The sequence below is a fragment of the Oryctolagus cuniculus genome, chromosome 1 (assembly GCF_051225735.1).
Source record: "Oryctolagus cuniculus isolate XC-2025 breed Fujian yellow rabbit chromosome 1, ASM5122573v1, whole genome shotgun sequence".
NCBI classification, from domain to species: Eukaryota; Metazoa; Chordata; class Mammalia; order Lagomorpha; family Leporidae; genus Oryctolagus; species Oryctolagus cuniculus.
In genome coordinates, this window is record NC_142867.1 from 58,587,954 (window position 1) to 58,601,932 (window position 13,979).

The 13,979-nt window shown below is 38.8% G+C and overlaps 1 protein-coding gene and 1 pseudogene across 1 annotated transcript; both read right to left on the bottom strand.

The window, feature by feature from the left end:
- Window positions 1-71: 71 nt before the first annotated feature.
- Window positions 72-11,745, bottom strand: LOC149128416 (fasciculation and elongation protein zeta-2 pseudogene; annotated as a pseudogene).
- Window positions 11,746-12,981: 1,236 nt separating this feature from the next.
- On the bottom strand, window positions 12,982-13,974 carry LOC103344993 (olfactory receptor 10T2-like). The gene has a single exon (XM_051827095.3). It carries the CDS (start codon window positions 13,972-13,974, stop codon window positions 12,982-12,984), a length of 993 nt encoding a protein of 330 aa, XP_051683055.3.
- Between the last annotated feature and the right edge of the window lie 5 nt (window positions 13,975-13,979).

Here is a 13,979-nt window from a genome sequence, read left to right on the forward strand (position 1 = left end):
ATAATGAGAATGCTATGGGAAATCCAGCCAGAGTCCACAGAAGACAGCATTGCTCTGGAAGTAACGCTGCTCTACGTGGGACACAAATCCTTCAGTGTATAATAGGTTAACAAGCTCAGGACTTTCTCACTGTCCTTCTCCATGGCCCAAAGAATTTTTGTTAATATTTGAAGATCTTCAACAGATGGTGGTCCATTTTTTTATTATCATAAGGACTGATTGTGGTCAAATATGTGCCAGGCACATGACTTCACTCCTTTGCATTCTGGGAGCTGCCACTTTTGAGTTTCCTTTTTATTTTGGCTGTTTCTTTGTGCTCCTTCTGTTTGCTTTGCACTTCAATCAGAACAGAAATAAAGCTCTTTTTCATTTCCTTTTCAAACTCCAGTTCATCTCGTTGGGCCAACTGCTGTACCAGCTCCTAGGAGTACTCCTTAATGGCAGTCTTGATTTCTTCCAGTAGTTCATTTAATTCAGATACAGAGAGCCTTTCACTCTCTCTTCATAACTGCTTGTACCTCTTAAGAGTTTGGATTTCCTGGGAAAGCAATGACAGCTGATCTGACTGCAAGGGGTTTCATCATCTTCAGGTCTGATGATTCCTGCATCATTTCTTCAGTTTCTTCAATAACCTGATTGGCAGTGAAGAGGGGTTCCGTATCCAGGTGTTTTCTCTGCTCCTCATCATCTGATGTATGGAAGAATAGACTGTTACTTATCCCTTTTCAGAGAGGTTCAGAGAAAGCAAATGTAAGGTCCTCGTGTGGGACAATTTCCAGTATACTGGCATTACATTTCCATAATTATCTGTCACGGCTTTCCAAATTGCAGGCACTCCACATACACGATCAGAATGAATGAGCAGCAGCACACGTCTAGGAGGGCTCCTTTAGTTTGTCTTTCCAAGTTCCTTGAGGGATAAAGTGGATTTTTAAATTCAATTCTTTCTTCTTTCTTAATGTAGGTATTTTTTTGCCATAAATCCTCCTCTTAGTACTGCTTTTGCTGCATCCCGTAAGTTTTGGTATGTTGCTTTTCTGTTTTCATTTTTATTGGTATATTTTCTGAATTCCTTTCTGATCTCTAATCATTGTTTATTTAACAATGTACTAGTTAACTCTACCATATATTTCTGTAAATCCCGGTTTTCCTTCTGTTACTTTTTGATATTCAACATGTGAAGATTTATTTGGTAAAAAGTTCCATGTGCACTTGATAATACATACTTTACTATTGTTGTGTGGAATGCTCTGTATAGTCTGTTAAGAATACTTGGTCTGTAATGTTGTTCAATCTTGTGATATTGTGAGTATATATATTTAAAATTATAATATATTCCTGAGGAATGAAACTTTTTCAACTTTTATTTAATAAATATAAATTTCCAAAGTACAACTTTTGAATTATAGCATCTTTTCCCCCCATAACCTCCCTCCCACCTGCAACCATACCATCTCCCACTCCCTCTCTGATCCCATTCTTCATCAAGATACATTTTCAACTATCTTTATACACAGAAGATCAACTTAGTATATACTAAATAAAGATTTCAACAGACTGCACCCACACAGACACACAAAGAATAGAGTACTGTTTAAGTAGTAGTTTTACCATTAATTCGCATAGTACAACACATTAAGGACAGAGATCCTACATGGGGAGTAAGAGCACAGTGACTCCCGTTGTTGATTTAACAATTGACACTATTATTTATGACGTCAGTAATCACCCGAGGCTCTTCTCATGAGCTGCCAAGGTTATGGAAGCCTCTTGAGTTCACAAACTCCGACCCTATTTAGAAAAGGCCATCATCAAAGTGGAAGTTCTCTCCTCCCTTCAGAGAAAGGTACTGTCTTCTTTGATGGCCCATTCTTTCTGTTGGGATCTCACCCACAAAGATCTTTCACTTAGGTCTTTTTTAGCCACACTGTCTTGGCTTTCCATGCCTGAAATACTCTCATGTGATTTTTAGCCAGATCAGAATGCCTTAAGGGCTGATTCTGAGTTCAGAGTGCTATTTAGGACATCTACCATTCTATGAGTCTGCTGTGCATCCCGCTTCCCATGTTGGATCATTCTCTCCCTTTTTAATTCTATCAGTCATTATTATCAGACACTAGTCTCATTTATGTGATCCCTTTGACATTAATCCTATCATATAATCAATTGTGAACTTAAACTGATCACATTGACTAGTAGGATGGCATTGGAACGTACCACCTGATGGGGCTGAATTGGAATCCCCTGGCGGGTTTCTAGCTCTACCATTAGGGGTAAGTCCGAGTGAGCATGTGCTGAACTGTACATCTCCTCCCTCTCTTATTCTCACTCTTATATTTAACAGGGATTACTTTTCAGTTAAAATTAAATGCCTAAGAATAATTGTGTGTTGATTACCGAGTTCAACCAATGGCATTAAGTAGAACAAAAAATAATAAAGGGAATAAAACAGTAAATTGTTCCTTAACAGTCAGGACAAGGGCTGATCAAGTCATTGTTTCTCATAATGTCCATTTCACTTCAACAGGTTTCCTTTTAGATGCTCAGTTAGTTGTCACCGATCAGGGAGAACATATGATATTTGTCTCTTTGGGACTGGCTTAATTCACTCAGCATGATGTTTCAGATTGCTCCACTTTGTTGCAAATGACTGGATTTCTTTTTTTTTTACTGCTGTGTAGTATTCTATAGAGTACATATCCCATAATTTTTTTATCCAGTCTTTCTTGATGGGCATTTAAGTTGATTCCAAGTCTTAGCTATTGTGAATTGAGTTGCAGTAAACATTGAGGTGCAGATAGCTCTTTGACTTGCCAATTTAAATTCCTTTGGGTAAATTCCAAGGAGTGGGATGGCTAGGTCATGTGGTAGGGTTATATTCAGGTTTCTGAGGAATCTCCAGACTGACTTCCATAGTGGCTTAACCAGTTTGCATTCCCACCAACAGTGGGTTAGTGTCCCTTTTTCCCCACATCCTCGCCAGTATCTGTTGTTAGTTTATTTCTGAATGTAAGGCATTCTAACTGGGGTGAAGTGAAACCTCATTGTGGTTTTGATTTTCATTTCTCTGATGGCTAGTGATCCTGAACATTTTTTCATGTGTCTGTTGGCCGTTCAGATTTCCTCTTTTGAAAAATATCTATGTAGGTCCTTGGCCCATCTCTTAAGTGTGTTATTTTCTTGATTTCTTTATAGATTCTGGTTATTAAACCTTTATCGCTTGCATAATTTGCAAATATTTTTCCCAAGATGAATTAAACTTTTATCATTATATAATGACCTCCTTTGCTTCTTTTAAGTTTTTGATTAACAGTTTTGTATAAATATTGATATCCCTGCTCTCTTTTGGTTATAATTTGTATGAAATACTGTTTCTTGTCCCTTCATTTTCAGCCTCTTTATGCCTTTAAATATAAAGCAAATCTATTTGGGATGGCATATAGTTGAGTCTCGATTTTCTCAAAAAAGTATTTCAGCTACTCTGTGATTTTTGAATAAAGATTTGTATCCTTTTATGCTTAAGGTAATATGATAAGAAATCACTTTTGTCATTTTGTTAATTATTTTCTCTTTTATGCTTTTTTTTGACCATCTTTTTCTCCTGTGTTGTATTCCTTTGTGATTTGTTATGTTTTTGAAGTGGTATTCTTTGATTCCTGTCTCTTTTTGTGTATCTTCAGAGATGTTTTCTTTGTGTTTACCACAAGTTTTACATATAACATCTTAAAGTTATAAATCTAGTTAAAGCTGGTAACAACTTAACTTTAACTACATACAAAAACTCTGTACATTTCCTCCATTCTTAGCTTTTCCTGCAAGCGTATGCTATGTCCATTAGTGTTCTGGATAATGTAGGACAGAAACTGGCCCCTCAAGCAGCTCACTTAAAGAACAGGAGGTTGCATGCATGCTGCAATCTCTGTACCCCTGAGCAAGCAGTTACAGGATGTGATGATCTTTGTCAGTACTGAGATGTGCTGGACTAGGAGAAGGGCCAACAGGGTAAAGTGAAATTTCTCTCCTTGTGTTTCAATCAGGTGTTCTTGCCTTTTGCATGTCTAGGGTACTGTAACTTCTTAACTGGATACTGGATTTCTCATAAAGGTATTTTGATTCATATATTATTGTTACATAGATGTTTCTGTGGGAATCCAAGGACTGGGACTTTTTTCTGTGCAATTTTGTTGACATTACTCCTCCATTCTTACCAGAAAAGAGTCATGTGGAACAGATAATAGGTACATTTATAATTTTGCCCAGGATTATATTAACTTCACTGACTCCTTTGGCATAATGCAACTTTAGAATTCTAGAAAGAGGATATACAATGTTCTTCAAAATGTTCACAAAGAACCAGGCATTAAGTTACTGCCTGGGATACCTTCATCCTATATTAAAGTGCCTGTAGGTTTGAATACTAGCATCCTTCACTTCTGATTCAGTGTCTTGCTAATGCATTCCTAGGAGGCATCAGGAACCGCTCAAGTGGTTGGGTGCTTACCACCCATGTGAGAGATCCAGATGGTGTTCTGGTGTATTGGTTTCAGTATGGCCCAGCCCTTGTTGATGTGGACATTTGGGTAGTGAATCAGTGGATAGAAGATCTCTTTCAAATAAAATGTAAATAAAAATTGAAAAATACTTTTAAATAGTTTGATCATCTGCAGAGCCTATATCTCATTTGGACCATGGGTTGAGTCCTAGCTGCTCTACTTCCGATACAGCTCCCTATTAATGTGCAGCAAGATGGCCCAAGTGCTCCCATACAGATGGGAGATGCAGAAGATCCTGGCTCTTGGCTTCAACCTGGCCCAACTCCAGGCCTTGTGGCCATTTGGGGAGTGAACTAGCAGATGGAAGATCTCTCTCTCTCTCTCTCTCTCTCTGTAATTCTGCCTTTCAAATAAATAAGTAAATCTTCAACACAAAATTGGAAATTCATGATTAGTTTTTCATAATATGCATTCCATGAACCATATATGTGAATTTCAAAATTTTCACAAGAAAATAAATTTATTGAACTTTTTGAAGAACACTTTATATCTTCTCAACCACTTATGAGGAAAGAAAAAATGAAACAAAAGAAAAATGGCAAGTTGGGTTGAATTTGGAAGAAGATTGAAAACAAATGGCTGTGTGGCTGGCGCCATGGCTCAGTTGGTTAATCCTCTGCATGAGGCACCGGCATCCCATATGGGCACTGGGTTCTAGTCCTGGTTGCTCCTCTTCCAGTCCAGCTCTCTGCTGTGGCCCAGAAGGCCAGTGGAGGATGGCCCAAGTGCTTGGGCCCCTGCACCCACATGGGAGACCAGGAAGAGGCACCTGGCTCCTGGCTTCGGATCGGCACAGTGCTGGCAGTAGAGGCCATTTGGGGAGTGAACCAATGGAAGGAAGACCTTTCTCTCTGTCTCTCTCTCACTGTCTATAACTCTACCTGTCAAATAAAAAAAAATGGCTATAAAACATTATAACCAGGAAAATGAAAACAGAAGAAAGCATAGTAATATATAGAAAAAAAACTATTAAAGGCTTTAAGAAAGCATATTTTATATTGATGAACATTACATTTAATCAAGAAGTGGTAAAAGTTTTAATACAGTCTTCAAGCCAGAACCATGGCTCAATAGGCTAATCCTCTGCCGGTCGGGGCACCGGATTCTGTCTTGGTTGCCTCTCTTCCAGTCCAGCTCTCTGCTGTGGCCTGGGAAGGCAGTGGAGGATGGCCCAAGTGCTTGGGCCCCTGAATTTGCAAGAGAGACCAGGAAGAAGCACGTGGCTCCTGGCTTAGGATCAGCATGGTGCACCAGCCGCAGCATGCTGGCCACAGTGGCCATTGGAGGGTGAACCAACGGTAAAGGAAGACCTTTCTCTCTATTGCTCTCTCTCTCTCTCTCACTGTCCACTCTGCTTGTCAAAAAAAAGAATACAGTCTTCATAAGCAGATTGCAAGACAGTATTTAAATCTTGGTCTCAACATTATCTCTGTGGTCTCAGGTAGATTAATAACATACACACAAACACATATTCACACATACAGAATTTATATACTTATCTTCTGCTAACATCAATTCATTCAGAAAAGCAAGCCTACCTTTTTTAGTTCACTCTGTACTACTATAACAAAATATTTAATTTATTAAGAATAGAAAATTATTCTGTCATAATTTTGCAGACTATGTAGGCCAAGATCAAGTGAATCCTGCTCTCCACTTCTAAGATGGCACCTTAATACTGCATTCTCCAGTGGCAAAGAATGCTATGTCCTCACATGGCAGAAGGCAGAAAAGCAAAAAGGATGAACTCCACCCTCAAGCCCTTTTAAAAGAGAACCTAGGGCAGGCGTCGTGGCTTACTAGGTTAATTCTCCACCTGTGGCACTGGCATCCCATGTGGGAACCGGGTTCTAGTCCCAGTTGCTTCTCCTCCAGTCCAGCTCCCTGCTGTGGCCCAGTAAGGCAGTGGAGGATGGCCCAAGTGCTTGGGCTCCTATACGCGCACAGGAGACCAGGAGGAAGCGCCTGGCTTCTGGCTTCAGATCGGCGGCCATTTGAAGATTTGAGGAATGGACCAATGGAAGGAAGACCTTTCTCTCTGTCTCTCTCTCTCACTGTCTATAACTCTACCTGTCAAATAAGTAAAAAAAAAAAAAAAAGAAAAAGAAAAGAAAAGAAATGAAAGAAACAAAAAAACTCGCAACATCGGTCTTCTAAAAAAAAGAGAGAGAGAGAGAGAACCTAATTCCAGTCATGCAGGAAGGATTCCTCATAGCCTAATCACTTCCTAAAGGCTCATATCTTAATAGTATTATGTTGACAACATCTGAATTATGGGTTGTAAACATTCAAACCATAGCACTGTTCGCAGCTGACCCAACAGATAACTGAGGCCTAGCATGAGAGGCTCAGGTTTCCCAGGGAATGCAGCAATGGCACGTAGTTGCTACAGGAAATTTCACTGTTCACTTCTTCTACAGCACCTGCAGCTGATCATTGTCTCAATATATATTAGTTTATAGTTTACTATCTGCCTTGCTTACTAGAATATGAGCCCCATGAGGGAAGCGTCCTTGACTATGAAAATCATTATTTTATAATTTCTAGAAGAGAGACTGAAATTCTGCTAATGTTCAAGAAACATTTTCTAAGTGAATGAATGAACAGATAAAATGGCCATTTCCACCTCCCAAATTTCTTCAGGGACTAGGTCAAGTACCATTTCAGTTATAGATGAGCAATACATATATCTGGATTCTCCTTCAGTTTTATCTCCAATATTGATGGAAGATTGAAAAGAGGTACATTACTCTTATAAACTCGGGGGAGTAATAACACTGGTCAATAATCCATGACTCCAGGAAGAATTTCCACTTATCACACATTTGAAGCAGAAGAGAGAGGACTTTCCCAGTGATTTTTCTGTCCATGGAAACTAAACTCACAAAAGCATGGGTTTACAAAGGTACCTGTATACTAAAATTAACAGAGAAGCTTTTATATATTCCAATGCCCAGGCCATCCCTTAGATCAACTAAGTAGAAACTTCGTTGTACAAGATTGCTTTAGCTACTCGAGGTCTCCTGTGCCTCCACGTGAATTTCAGCATCATTTTTTCCAGATCTGTGAAGAAGGTCTTTGGTATTTTGATTAGTATTGCATTGAATCTACAAATTGCTTTTGGGAGAATGGACATTTTGATGATATTGATTCTTCTAATCCATGAGCATGGAAGATTTTTCCATTTTTGGTATCCTCTTCTATTTCTTTCTTTAAGATTTTGTAATTCTCATCATAGAGATCTTTGACATCCTTGGTTAAGTTTATTCCAAGGTATTTGATTGCTTTTGTAGCTATTGTATATGAAATTAATCTTAGCAATTCTTTCTCAGCTGTGGCATTGCCTGTGTATACAAAGGCAGGCTATTGATTTTTGTGTATTGATTTTATATCCTACTACTTTGCCAAACTCTTCTATGAGTTCCAATAGTCTCTTAGTAGAGTTCTTTGGGTCCCCTAAAGAAAGAATCATATCATCTGAAAAGAGGGATAGTTTGACTTCTTCATTCCCAATTTGCATCCCTTTAATTTCTTTTTCTTGCCTGATGGCTCTGGCTAACCTTCCAGTTCTATATTGAATACCAGTGGTGAGAGTGGACATCCCTGTCCTGTACCAGATCTCAGGGGAAAGGCTTCCAACTTTTCCCCATTCAATAGCATGTTGGCTGTGGGTTTTTCATAAATTGCTTAGATTGTATTGAGGAATGTTCCTTCCATACTCAGTTTGCTTAGAGTTTTCATCATGAAAGGGTGTTGTATTTTATCAAATGCTTTCTCTGCATCTATTGAGATAATCATATGGTTTTTCTTCTGCAGTCTGTTAATGTGGTGTATCACATTGATTGTTTTGTGCACATTGAATCATCCCTGCATACCAGGGATCAATCCCACTTGGTCTGGGTGGATGATCTTTCAGATGTGTTGTTGCATTCTATTGGCGAGAATTTTATTGAGGATTTTTGTGTCTATGTTCATCAGGGAAATTGGTCTGTAATTCTCTTTCTCTGCTGTATCTTTTTCAGGTTTAGGAATTAAGGTGATGCTGGCTTCATAGAAAGAATTTGGGAGGATTCCCTCTTTTTTGATTGTTCTGAATAGTTTGAGAAGAATTGGAGTTAGTTCTTTAAATATCTGGAAGAATTCAGCAGTGAATCTATCAGGTCCTGGGCTTTTCTTTGTTGGGAGGGCCTTTATTACTGACTCAATTGCTGACTGGGTTATGGGTCTGTTCAGGTTTTCTATGTCTTCATGGTTCAATTTAGGTAGGTTGTATGTGTCCAGGAATCTATCCACTTCTGATAGATTTCCCAGTTTGCTGGCATACAACTCTTTTTAGTAATTTCTGATGATTCTTTTTATTTCTGTGGTGTCTGTTGTCATGTTTCCTTTTTCATCTCTGATTTTATTGATTTGGGTCTTTTCTTTTTTTAGTTAGTTGGGCCAATGGGGTGTCAATTTTGTTTATTTTTTCAAAAAAAACAGCCCCTTGTTTGGCTGATTTTTTGTAATTTTTTTTATTCAATCCTATTGATTTCTTCTCTGATTTTAATTATTTCTCTTCTCCTACTATTTTTGGGTCTGGCTTGCTGCTGTTTTTCTAGATCCTGAGAAGCACTGATAGCTCATTTGTTTGGTGCCTTTCCAATTTCTTTTTTTTATTATTATTTTTTTTAACAGACAGAGTGGACAGTGAGAGAGAGAGACAGAGAGAAAGGTCTTCCTTTTGCCGTTGGTTTACCCTCCAATGGGCGCCGCGGCCGGCGCGCTGCGGCCGGCGCACCGCGCTGATCCGATGGCAGGAGCCAGGAGCCACGTGCTTTTCCAGGTCTCCCATGGGGTGCAGGGCCCAAGCACCTGGGTCATCCTCCACTGCACTCCCAGGCCACAGCAGAGAGCTGGCCTGGAAGAGGGGCAACCGGGACAGAATCCGGCGCCCCAACCGGGACTAGAACCCGGTGTGCCGGCGCCACTAGGCAGAGGATTAGCCTAGTGAGCTGCTGCGCCGGCCTTCCAATTTCTTGATGTAGGCACCTATTGCTATAAACTTTCCTCTTAACACTACTTTTGCTGTATCCCCTAAGTTTTGATATGTTGTGTTGTTATCCTCATTTACTTCCAGAACGTTTTTGATTTCTTTTTTGATTTCTTCTATGACTCAGTGTTCATTCAGGAGCATGTTGTTCAGTCTCCATGTGTTTGCATATACTCTAGGGATTCCTTCATTGCTAATTTCCAGCTTCATTCCATTTTGGTCTGGATGCATGGTATGATTTGATTCTTTTGAATTTGCTGAGACTTGCTTTATGGCCTAGTATGTGGTCAATCGTAGAGTAGGTTCCATGTACTGCTGAGAAGAATGTGTATTCTTCAAGTGTTGGATGAAAAGTTCTGTAGATATCTGTTATGTCCATTTGGTCTATAGTTGATTAAATCTGCTGTTTTCTTATTGATCTTCTGTCTGTTTGATCTCTTAATTGTTGAAAGTGGAGTATTGAAGTCCCCCAAATACTATTGTATTGGAATGTAAGTCTCCCTTTAAGTCCCTTAACATATCTTTTAAATAAACCGGTGTCCTGTAATTAGGTGCATATATATTTTAATACTTACATGTGTTGTATTGATCTCTTAATCATTATATAGTGCCCCTCTTTGTCTCTCTTAACAGTTTTTTGTTAAAGTTTATTTTGTCTGATGTTAAGATGGCTACGCCAGCTCTTTTTTGGTTTCTGTTGGCATGGAATATCTTTTTCCAACCTTTCACTTTCAGTCTGCATGAATCTTTACTGGAAAGATGTGTTTCTTGTAAGCAGCAAATAGATGTGTTTGTGTTTTAATCCATTCAGCCAGTCTGTGTCTTTTAATTGGAGAGTTGAGGCCACTTACATTCAATGTGACTATTGATAGGTAGTGACTTTGCCCTGCCATTTTTCCAAAGATATTTCTAATATATGCTTTGAACTCCCTGTGATCTATTACTGGGAGGTTTTCTTCATTTACCTTCTTTCATATTGATGGCCTTGTTTCTGTGTTTCTGTGTGTAACACTTCTTTAAGCATCTTTTGCAGGGCTGGATGAGTGATAACAAATTCTTTCAATTTCTGTTTGCTGTGAAAGGTCTTTATTTCACCTTCATTCACAAATGAGAGCTTTTCAGGATATAATATTCTGGGATGGCATTTTTTTCTCTTAGTACTTGGGCTATATCTCACCATTCCCTCCTTGCCTGTAGTTTTTCTGATGAGAATCTGCTGTGAGTCTAATTGGAGATCCTCTGAGAGTAATCTGATGTTTCTTTCTTGCACATTTTAGAATCTTTTCTTTATGTTTCACTGTGGTGAGTTTGATTACAATGTGTCCTGGCGAGGATCTCTTCTGGTCATGTTTGTTGGGAGTTCTGTGTGCTTCCTGTACTTGGATGTCTCTTTCTCTGAACCAGGGATGCTTTCTGCTAGTATCTCACTTAAAAAGCCTTCTTATCCTTTCTCTCTCTCAATGCCTTCAGAAACTCCTAGAACCCGAATGTTGGGTTTTTAATAGTTTCCTGTAGATTCCCAACAATATTTTTTAGATTTCTAATTTCCTCTTCTTTTCTTTGGTTTGACTGTATACTTTCCTGTGCTCTGTCTCCTAAGTCTGATATTCTCTCTCCTGCCTCACTGATTCTGTTTTTAAGGCTCTCAAATGTGTTTATTTGTTCTATTGCATTCTTCATTTCATTTTGATTTCTCTTCAATATCTCAATTTCATGTTATACTAAATTCCTATTTCATTTTGATTCCTCCTTAAGATTCCATTTTCACGAGAGAGATTTTCTGTCATGTCCTGCTTGGATTTCTGTAGTCCATGTATTTGTTTTTGATAACTTCTAAATGTTCTGGAAATACTACTTTGGCTTGATGCTCCTCTCTCAGGTCCTGTGGCTCCTTCTTTGGGGCGTTTCCTGAGATCTGTGTATGTAAACTCCAGCCTATCTGCCCACAGCCATGGACTCAAGATGCAAGGTATCATTTTTAGATGAAAGGTTCAAACTTGGAGTCCTATTTTCTTTTCCTTTAAGGCAGCACATATGAGTAGTTTCACCAGTCTGTTTCCTGCCTGTAGAATTTTGAGAATCTGACAGACATCCTTCATTTTGTTCTGTTTCTTTAAGTCTGAAGATGCACAATTCCTGAGAACCTTTTGGGTCTGCCATGTATGCTAAGGGTATGCACACCATTAAAGAAGGTGTTTCACGTGTTATCTCTAGATAATCCCATCTCTGTTCCTAAATTCTGCTGAGATGTTGAGGGATTCATGAGTCATATGTCTCGTATATTTAGCAAAAGAAATCTAGATGGGACAAAAATTTTTCCAAATCATTATGCATTGTTTCTTTTATGCTTAAGTTTTTCCTTTAACATATTGTATCTATTTCCATATTTGTATGAGTTGAACAAAATATTTTCTGATGATTCTCTGAAACTTTTATTTATTGCATTCCATCATTTAAACTCTAAATTTGTGTGTTTGTGATTTCCCCTTTTTTGAATAGTGATTTTTTTTCCACTATGTGTGTTCTCTCCCAATTCCCTCACTCTCTTCCTCATTCTTTTCCTTCTTAGTATAAACTTCTTTCCACAAAGGCAAGCAATGTTATAAAAATATGGTGTTCCAAAGCATGTTTTGATGTTTACTACATACAGATATGTGCATGTTTGTGTATACATATAGATACAAGGGTACATCAAAAGCTTTATAGAAAAAGAGAGTTAGTTAAAAGGTAAGTTCGTTTTGGTGCAAAATAGTTTTTGAAATCTGTGCAGTTTTCTCCTAATACATATTTTATGAACTTTCTGAAGACCATCCATAAGCATAACTTTCAGAAATATTTTACACCCAAAATAACCTTATCTTTTAATTCCATTTTCCATGAACATTTTGAAATATTTTCATATGCTGTAATAAATTTCAATATTTTCTGAGAGGCAGAGTTACAGACACAGAGATGGAGAGGTGAAAACAAATGTCCTCCATCTGCTGGTTCACTCCCCAAATGGCCACAACAGCCAGAGCTGGACCCATCTGAAGCCAGGAACCTCTTCCAGGTCTCCCATGTGTGTGCAGGGGTCCAAGCACCTAGGCCATCCTTCACCGCCTTCCCAGGCCATAAGCAGAGAGCTGGAAGAGAAGAAGAGCAGCTGGGACATGAACCAACACTCACTAGGATGCCGGCACTGCAGGTAGAGGTTTGGCCTACTATGCCATAACACAGGCCACCAATTTAAAACATTTTGAAACCACATGGAATTTTGTTGTAGAAAAAGACTAAGACTAGGATACACCAGCAATAAGACAATGCTTTTATTGCTTTGTGCACTAAGTAATAAGTATAATGAATTTATGTAATATAAATAATATAATAAATATTTTAGAGAATTCTACATCTCTTTTATTTATCAACACTTGGCAAGTTTTTTTTAATATCCTTGGATCTTTTATTTACTATCTGAGGGATAAACCTATTGACATTGTCTAGAACTTTCCTCAGGGCTATCTGCATTTCTTTATTTCTTAGACTGTAAACCATGGGGTTAAGCAGTGGTGTTAGCACTGTATATATCACAGCCATCAGCATGTTTTCATAGAATGTGTCACTGTTCTTGGGCTTCAAGTAGACAAAGCAAGCAAAGCCATAGTGTAGAAACACAACCGTGAGGTGAGAGGAACAAGTTGAGAAGGCTTTATACCTCCCCTTTGTAGAAGACATCCTCACAATTATGGACACAATGAAGATATAGGAAATCATAATTAAAATAAAGCTGCCAACCAATACAAAAGCAGAGAGCACAAAAATAGTCATTTCATGATGGGGTGTGTAATCACAAGCAAGGTGGACCACAGGTGCAATGTCACAGAAGAAATGGTCAATAGTGTTGGCGTTACAGAAAGACAAGTTGAATACAGTGATGGTGACACACAGAGAAACCAGGAACCCAATGATACAAGAGGCCATCATAAGCTGAATGCATATCTTTCTTGTTATAAGTGTCTGATAGTGCAGAGGGTTGTGGATGGCTGTGTAACGGTCATAGGACATGGCAGCCATGATGAAACAATTGTTAGATGACAAGCCAAAGAAGAAAAGCATCTGTGTGGCACACTCAGGAAGAGATATGGTCTTGCTCTCTGATAGCAAGTCCAGTAACATGCGGGGGATGATCACCATAGTGGTGCAAGTTTCTGAGAGAGAGAGGCCAAAGAGGAAAAAGTACATGGGGGTGTGAAGGCTGTGACTGAGCTTGATGGCCACCATGATGGACACATTTGCAGCCAGGATGGTCACATGCGAGAAGAAAATCACCACAAAGAGTAGATTCTGCAGGTCTGGAAAACTGGAAAACCCCCACAAAAGGAATGTGCTCACTCGAGTGTGGTTGCCCATTCTAG